General features: G+C 34.2%; 1 protein-coding gene and 1 long non-coding RNA gene across 4 annotated transcripts; one reads left to right on the forward strand and one right to left on the reverse strand.

Moving 5' to 3' along the window:
- Window positions 1-363: 363 nt before the first annotated feature.
- abo (de-etiolated protein 1 abo) lies at window positions 364-8,482 on the forward strand. Of its 3 annotated transcripts, none has more exons than XM_022079298.2 (5): window positions 364-820; window positions 993-2,058; window positions 3,275-3,558; window positions 6,244-6,450; window positions 7,459-8,482. In XM_022079298.2, exons 2-5 carry the CDS (start codon window positions 1,063-1,065, stop codon window positions 7,640-7,642), a joined length of 1,671 nt encoding a protein of 556 aa, XP_021934990.1. In that variant the 5' UTR covers window positions 364-820; window positions 993-1,062; the 3' UTR covers window positions 7,643-8,482. The 3 variants fall into 3 exon arrangements, with proteins under 3 accessions (XP_021934990.1, XP_021935009.1, XP_021935000.1); XM_022079317.2 differs by having other exon boundaries at window positions 364-694; XM_022079308.2 differs by having other exon boundaries at window positions 364-675.
- LOC147871226 (uncharacterized) lies at window positions 3,656-7,582 on the reverse strand. The gene is made up of 2 exons (XR_015532648.1): window positions 7,447-7,582; window positions 3,656-6,461 (listed from the first exon to the last, which is right to left on the reverse strand). It is a non-coding gene; the product is annotated as an uncharacterized LOC147871226 (long non-coding RNA).
- Window positions 8,483-9,136: the final 654 nt, after the last annotated feature.

Genomic DNA, 9,136 nt, shown 5'->3' on the forward strand with positions numbered 1-9,136 from the left:
GATACATAGATTACTTACGATATGAGGCTTTCAAAATTATTCATTGTCTCTGAGTAGTCTTAGTGGCATGGGGAGGAGGAATTTTGAAGGTTGAAGAGTAGTGAATCTTACCGACTAGGCTACTGTCATGTTGCCGTTGTGTCAATCGCTCACAGGGCGCACCACAATAGGCATGGCGTACATTATATGTCCATAATGCTTTCTCCCCGTTTACTTTGTGGAACGATAGCATAGTAAACCAATATGCAACAATACCATATTTTCTTTAATCCTCAGATTACATAGTCCTTAAATTCCAGTGAATTCCTACATAATCCCCACGAAACTCAACAGCTGCTTGCAGTTGTGTAAAGTTATTTATTCTACTGTAACTCGCAGCTTCTCTACATCCTTTCTGACAATAAGAAGTCATCAGTTTTGGGTCAGAGGTTTTTAATGCAATTGGGACCAAGGAAAAGTAGACAAGAAATAGAGATTTTTTGTTTTCCATTGTACCTTACTTCTAAAATATAAGCTTTCAATAATTAGTTACGTTATAGTTTCAATATAATTGTTTTAGAACTTCCAAGATCTTGTATCGGAGTGGTTAAGGTTGAACGTTTGTAATTGGTGGGTATAGGGTTCTGTCCAGGAGATTTTGTTTCACTGAAGTAAACATTTACAAAATCACGAATGGTATATTTAAATTTATTCTGTGAGTAAATATATTTATAAATAAACATTTCGAGATATATTACTGATTGATGTTTATAATGTTGTTGGATGAGTTGTAAAACAGTTCCTGAAAATATTGTTGACACATCCATATCTGAGGGTTAAGGTTGGTATTATATGTGCATTAGAGTAATGTGGATTTCTTATAATTTGTGAATCACATGTGGGAAATACGTAAATTCATGTTTCACAGTCTACATTAATATAATAACATAATTTATTTTGTATCCTAATGCATGTTGAAGTATTTTTGTGTAACCGTCTCCTTTTCTGTTTAGGTTATGGTTGTAAACGTCAGTATGAATCCGCCTATGCACATAAATAGAAGTGTGGTGATAACGGTCAGTGATGGATATAACTCAGTCTCAAGATAGTTTTAAATATGCTCTGACTCCTCGAAATATTCCGCCTCAAAATATTATTAATAGGTTGTTCAGGAGAGAGATTTATGGGGCTATCAAACCTGGTACTCATTTTCACGTTGCTCGAGAATTTCATAAGAATGTTTTCCCCAATTTCACTGTTGTCAACGTTGAGAAGCCACCTTGCTTTCTGAGAAAGTTCAGCCCAGATGGTCACCACTTCATAGCCTTTTCATCAGACCAAACATCCCTCGAAATTTATGAATATCGTGGTTCATTCGCAGCTGCTGATTTAGTGGATGGTTGCAAAGGGGAATACATTGGAAATGAGAATGATCAGAGAAGTGATTATATACGCAGTAAGGTGTTTGAACGATTCTTCAAATTAAAATATGTAGTTAATGTAGCTCAAAGAGGAGAGCAACTCAACAGAGAATGCAGTCTTTTCACAGATGATGGTCATTATGTTATTGTAGGATCTGCAGTATACATTCCAGAAGACTTACGACCACATTTCTATGAGATATATACCAATAATGAAGCTGTGACACCTAATCCTCGTTCACCACTTGAGGATTATTCTTTACACTTGGTAGATTTACAGACAGGTCATTTGTGTGATACTAGAACATTTAAAGTGGATAAAATATATCTTTCACATAATCAAGGCTTGTATCTGTACAAGGATACCTTAGCTGTATTATCTGTTCAGCACCAAACTATCCACATATTTCAGTTGGTTGATGGAATTTTCATCAATGTTCGCACAATTGGGAGATTCTGCTATGAAGATGATGACTTCCTTTTATCATCTGAAATTTTCCAAGGAAATGGATCTAATGTATACAGACCTTTTAGGGATGCAACAATAAACTCATTGAAGCATAGACTTCTTGTGTTCTTGTTTAAAAGGGCAAAGCACATATTTGACATGACAAGTAACCCATTTGAACTTCGGAAATTCTATCAGCATTTTGACCAGGTAATTTTTCCGTATAATTATGTGCAAAACAAGTTTAGTGTCAACAGAATTTTGAATGAACTGTTATACATCAGTCAGTAAAGTGATGGTCATGGCTTTTGTCACAATGTCCAGACCAGCTCTTCTGCCCATCTGTCCTCCAATACAATAAGTGCCATGAGCTCTTCCTGGGGATAATGTGCCTGGAGCATGAAGCTGACCATTTACCTCCATCTAGTGCCAAAGTTAAAATCTCTGGAGTTTCACCTTCACTCCTCATGTCTTTGTGGTGTGGTGCATAACCACAGTAATGTACCTTCTTTTTACAGTGTTACATATGCAATGATGAATTTTCAGAATTTCCAGTGGTACTGCATTATGTCTGTGATAGCCACAAATGAGTATTTTCAAAATTAAGTATGAGTAGAATTAATGCCACTAATACATTTAGATATAATCCAATGGGAGCCAATTTGGATAGTTCTCTAGCCTGTCCATATCACAGGTTGAATAACAGTAACAGAAGTTACTGAATCTGTTTTTATCTTATATTTTTAATTAAATTACATGTGTAAAAGCTTAGCAGTCTTTCTTGCCACCAACTTCTCAATATTTGGATGATTATAAATATTAATATTATTATAAAGTTTGGCGCTTTCAATGACTGATCGTTTGTATGGAATTATTTTCCAGTATTTCAGAGAGAATGAAAAACAATGGAAACTAATTCCACATTAATGTGCCTAGTTATGCATTAACCATTTGAAGATAAAGCTCATCTAATTAATGTATAAAAATTCAGTTTTTACCTCAAAGAAAGCACATTTCTCACATATCATTTGGTTCATGTTGTTTATACTGACAATCATATAAAACCCTATCTGGACAAGTGCAGAACTACTGATTATTAAAGCAGGTGGTAAATATAGCTACAATTTGGGTTTGAAGGGTTATATTTTTCATTTTCCTTTCATGAAATTAGCCCTTTGCCATGCTCTGAAGTTTGGTGAGCTTCTGGTTGTCACCCACTGACATAATCCTTTTGCAGTATGAGAAAATTACTGAACCATTTATATTATTTATGACTGTCCTCAAAGTAATCTTTCCATCCAACTTTTATCTTCAGTGCTCACTGTCAATATAAATTAAGTTTGAATTAAACTCTTCTTACCAAGGGTATGTTAATAAATTATCAGCTGTTTCACCAAAAAGCTAATAAAGTGAATTATATGTTTAGTTCAAAGCTTTACGGATGTGGAAAATGCAACTGTTGGATGAAAATCATCTGCTGGTGAAGTATGCAGGGGAAGATGTTGTCACATTGAAAGCATCAGAACCAAATTCACAGTCATCCTTCTTTGTTGTGTATAACATCTTCAATGCTGAAGTTTTGGCTGTCTATGAAAATACATCTGAAGAACTCCTCCAGCTGTTTGAAAATTTTTGTGACTTATTTCGTAATGCGAAACTACATTCTGAGTCACAGTTCACATGTTCTCCATCAAATAATATTTATGCAAGGTAATTCATTGTATTTTTGAAGGTTACGTCTGATGGGGATAAATATATGCAGGGCTGCAGAAATATGAGTAGTATTATAGGAATAATCTGTTGGACATTGTCTGAGATATAGATCCTTTATAGGCCTAAGCCAATGATGTAGAACAGGTCATAGCACAAATACAATACTTGTTTCTAGTACAAATATAAATACAAAGATATAACAGCTATTTACAGATTTTTGGAACTACAGTATTACAGCAAAATAATTATGATGAGAAACCATCACCATTATTTCTTACATGTATTTATAATACTTGAGACTTTTTGAGTGATGTAAATTCTTCTACTGAGTAGGAGTGATATAGGAGATACTCTTTTAACACTGGCTTATGCATTTTTATATCGTGAATTAAACTTTTGATAGTAGGTGGAAGATTATTGAATAACTTAATTCTGGTATAGTAAACTCCTTTTTGATATTTACTGAGGTTAGAATTTTGCACATGAAGGTTGTATCTATATCTTGTTCTTATATTGTGGATATCTGTATTTGTTTGAAATTTTTCCATGTTATCCACTACAAATGATAATAGTGAGAGCAAGAATTCACTGGCTAGTGGAAGAATATTAAACTTCTTAAATAATTCCCTACAAGAGGCTCTTCTTTTAGTGCCTGTCATTATTCTAAAGATTTTCTTTTGAATGTATAATACTTTTGTGCTGTCCATTGAATTTCCCCAGAAAATGATTCCCAATGACATGATGGAATGGAAGTCAGCAAAATAATCTAATTTTAAAGTTTCTGTTTTCATGAGTGCTGCAACTGCCCTCATAGCAAACCATGCCAAGCTTAGTTTAGGGATAATGTATTGAATATGTTTTTACAGTTTAATTTGTTGTCAATTTGTAATCCAAGAAATTTAGTTGTTTCTAGTTCCTTGATTATTTTATCATCATACCCTATATTTAGATTTACACAAGTTCTGTTGTTAGTACAAAATTTAATGAAATTTGTTTTGTTAATTTAATGTGAGTTTATTGGCTTTAATCAATTTGTTCAATCTAGCAAAGACATAATTTATGCAATTTTGAAAACAGTCAATTTCTGGATGTGAAATAATAATATTAGTATCATCAGCAAAGAGTATAGGTTTAGACTGAGAATTGATGGTTGGGGCAGATAATTTATATACACAAGAAAAAGCAAAGGACCAAGTACTGAACCTTGAGGCACTCCATGTTTTACAATGCCCCAGTTTGAGTAGGTGCTATCATTTGAACTGATAATTTTATTTCTACTTGCTGCTTTCTGTCATGGAGGTATGATTTAAACCACTGACCAGCTATATTTCAAATTCCATAAAAATTTAGTTTTGATAGTAGTAATTCATGATTTACACAATCAAATGCTTTAGCAAGTTCACAAATATTCCACCAACATGCACTTTATTATTTAGTGGATTGATCATCAACAAACCTTTAGAGAATCAGATAAATAATACATTCATTTCAGAGATGACAATATTATGTGGAGTCATGTGTTAATTTCTTCTGCATCACTTTATAACATTTCCATTAATATATTCTGCTAGCTAGTCACTTTTGTTTAACTAACTGCATGATTTAGTCTTCCTTGAGAAGTTAATAGTATGTTTAGCTAATAAAAAAATTGAGCATCTTTTATGGAACTCGAAGTTTCATTACTATGTCCACAAGAGCCTGCCACTGGTTGCTATTCTGAACCAAATGAATTGAGTCCATCCTGTCCAACCCTATTACCTTATTTCTGAAATATTTTGTTTAATGTTATCCTCTCATCTATGCCTAAATCTTCTGAGTGGTGTCTTCACTACAGACTATCTAGCCAAAATATTGTACATATTTCTCCTCTTCTTCATACATGCTACATGCACTATCTGTCTCATCCTTCTTGATTTGATCATGCTAATAATATCAGTTGAAGAGTATAAATTATGGAGCTCCTCATTTCATTTCTCTCCAGTCTCTGGTCACTTCATCTATCTAGGTCTAAATATTCTCCTAAGCTCCATTCTCAGACACCTTCAATCTGTGTTTTTCCTTTAATGTGAAAGACCAAGTTTCACACTCTTACAAAAATTGCTTTTGTTTTTATTGAGAAAATGATGATTGTACATATATTTTCCTTTCCTTTACTGTAAACTGCTACATTCATATTCTGCAACTACACTAAATTAAAGAATATGCATTTTATTATTTATCTTTAGAAGATCATTAAGTGGTAAGAAATTTAGATTCACTCTTAACATTTTCTTCTGTGTGCTTAGTAATTCTGCTGCCTTTACCCTTGCTTGTTTTCTCTAGTTATTTGCATCATCATCATCAAGCCATTAAGAAATTAGGTCATTTGATGAACAATTTTGGCTTGATTTTCATCCTTCTTTCTCTTCCAAGGCATGATGGGTTACTATTAGCCTGTTGACCGTAACTGTGTTTGAGCCTGTAGACAGTCATTTGCATTTTACTTCCTCAGATATAATGGTTATACTGCCATGAGTCAGTTGTCAGTCTCATCTGTAAAAACAGGGTGTACCATTTGAAGGTGAGATAAACATGAAGACATGAAGACATATTGCACATCCTATCCTGTACTACCCTGTTATTTACATCCCTGACATCACATGTTTACAGATCATAGAATGAAAGTGATGCCACTTCTTGCAGACTAATACAACAGCGTTTCAAGCAAACAATTGTTAGTGCTCGGTTTGGGGGACCAACTGAAGCCACTAAAAGACTGCTGGCACAACTACCAATCAGTGCTCAGTCTTACAGCAGCTCTCCATATCTAGACCTCTCTCTCTTCAGCTACGATGACAAATGGGTGTCCGTCATGGAGAGACCCAAAGCTTGTGGAGAACATCCTATCAGGTACACTGCACCTACAATAGACATAAAATGCATCCTTTATGATGAGACTTGTTATCAGTCTACTGCAGATACAGATATTGCAGTCTATTGCAGATCTACTGTTGCATAGCTGTTCATACCACACATACCATATTGTGTAAAATCATAAATGAGCTTTATGTGGATTTTATTTAATATATATCATGTTGAAAAATTATTCAAATAGAAGTTGTTGTAACAAGACATATAAAGTCCATCCAATCGATCTATGTGGTTGTCATGCTTTGTGTTATTTATTTGAGGTTGGAACTTAATGTACTGGTTACTGTGACATTCGAACATCTATTCTGAGGAAGGTCCTTGCTGCTTATCTTCCCTGTCTCTGTATAAAAGTGCATCAAATGTTGAAAGTTACAAAATGAAAGTCTGGAGGCATTAACAATGAATGCACCGGAATTGTTACACTGCATTCCTTTGTTACTTTGTTATAATTCGTTTGAATTCTTCAACAGTCATTTTAACAGGCATTCTCAAGTTTTCTAAAAAATATTTAATCACAGGATTCATCTACATCTACCGAGTACCTGAGTAGTCAAAAGTTGCCACTACAAGTTGCATACCAGCACCACTTGGTGTCATTAATATTGCCTGTAATAATCAGTAATTTAATACATAAATTTAATTAGAATTCAAGGTATGAAATAATAACATTTAAATGAATGGGAAAGGTATTTGTTGAAAATTTTAAGAACCAAATTAATTATAATTATAGGTAGTCTCAGAAGAAATTTTTGTAGTGATATACTGTATCTCTTCACAGACCAGACATTTGGGTTATATGAACCACAGATACTGAAGCTTGAATTCACATAATACCAAATCACATTGCATAGGCTTTTTCCTAAACACATTCCTTTTTGTAATGGAGCAAAGTTTACATTTTAAAGATTGTGCCCAGTGCTTATGAAACCCAAATTAAATTATGAGAGCACTTGAGCTTATTTAATATATGTTTACTTTTCTCCTCAGATTTTATGCACGTGATTCAGGATTACTGAAGTTTCGGATCTATGCAGGAGTTCTTGGGATGAGTCCGCCTCCTTCAGCTAAACGTCTTGTTGCCTTCACATTCCATCCAACTGATCCATTTGCTATCAGTGTTCAAAGAACAAATGCAGAATATGTTGTTAATTTCCATATTCGACATGTTTGAACTGTTTTACTTAATAGTATGAAACTGTTGTTTTGTAGATCACATCTTCACATGCACTTGTTACCTGCAGGGATCTATAGGAAATGCTACAAAGGAGATTCAAGAAGTAAGGGCAATGTTGGAATGTTTTAACTGTATGATTGGCACCACTGCTGGGGCCTGGTCATACTGTATCTCAAGGTCAGATGGTGACATGCTGTTAGTGTGGTTCCGCTACCCATTTATGCATAGTGAGCATGACATAAAGATTATTGCTGTACTAGGAATTTCCACCAAGGACAAGCAACATGCAATATTATGCTTTTTGGTGTCTCAAGTAATGAAAAGTTTAGAGATCTTTTGACAGTTGGCTGTCAAGTATGGACAGGACTGTTTATCACAGTGACATGTATACAAGTTGATTAAAATGTTCAGAAGCAGCTGAACCAGTGTTGCTGGTGTAGACAGGTTAATGATGCCCATCCACATCTGCAACCAAACAAAACAGGGAGTCTGCTTAAGCACTGATTCTTGGTAACTGCTGCAATGCTGGGCATCAGTGTTGCTCATTGGTGTACCTCTAGTGTAGCAACCAGCTTTATGACACACTGAGCACAAATTTACTACATGTGAACCACATTCATAGCATGTCACTGACCAAGAAATGTAGTATGACCAGGCTTCAGCAGTGTTGCCAATTATACAATGAAAATATTTCAGTATTGCCCTTTTTAAATTCAACTCATACAAAGTAAAATCAGATAGTTTTGATTGGATTTCCTATTCTAAGTTTTTGTGAGTTTCTTTGTTCCAACTTGTATTTATTAGTCAATAAAATGCTGATTTTTATTGTTCTTTTCAGTGAGGACTCATCACTGTCTAGATATGGACAGTACATTACAGTTCTCAGTAGAATGGACCAGCAGTTTAGCTCATCAGTGGTTTAATCATACCTTCATGACAGAAGGCAACAAGTAGAAATGAAATCACTAAATTCAGATAATGGCACCTATTAAAATTGGGGCATTATAAAATATCAAGTTCCTCAAGGTTAAGTACTCGGGCCACTATATATGTGTGTGTGTGTGTCTAAATGATTTTTTGCAGATTATACTAATTGATTGTATACTAATTTGCATGAATGATGTCTTTGGTAGCTTGAAAAATGGATTAACTTCCTAGCAGCACAACCCGCAGATCAAACACTGACAATGAAAAATGGATTTAAGTCGATAAACTTGCATTAAAGTTTGAGAAAATAAATTTAATGAAATTTTGTACTACCAACAAAAATTGTGTTGATGGAAGTATAGGGTATGATAAAACAATTTAGGAAGTAGAAACCACCAAAAATCTTGGCTTACAAATTGACAATAATTTAAGCTGGAAAAAACATATTCACTACATTATCCCTAAACTAAGCTCAGCATGCCCTGCTATGACAACTGTCACATCAGTCATGAAAACAATCTTAAAAAATTTGTCTACTTTGCTTACATGGATTTGATTATGTCA

This window comes from Zootermopsis nevadensis, unplaced genomic scaffold, assembly GCF_977971745.1.
Source record: "Zootermopsis nevadensis isolate Lab colony 2312 unplaced genomic scaffold, Znev_1.0 Znev_ptg000061l, whole genome shotgun sequence".
Lineage (NCBI taxonomy): Eukaryota > Metazoa > Arthropoda > Insecta > Blattodea > Termopsidae > Zootermopsis > Zootermopsis nevadensis.

Bases quoted from the DNA above. Each gene is read 5' to 3' on its own strand.
- abo (XM_022079298.2), top strand. From the start codon at position 1,063: ATGGATATAACTCAGTCTCAAGATAGTTTTAAATATGCTCTGACTCCT. The intron at 2,059-3,274 runs GTAATTTTTCCG...TTATATGTTTAG, and splicing joins TCTATCAGCATTTTGACCAG to TTCAAAGCTTTACGGATGTG. The intron at 6,451-7,458 runs GTACACTGCACC...TTTTCTCCTCAG, and splicing joins TGTGGAGAACATCCTATCAG to ATTTTATGCACGTGATTCAG.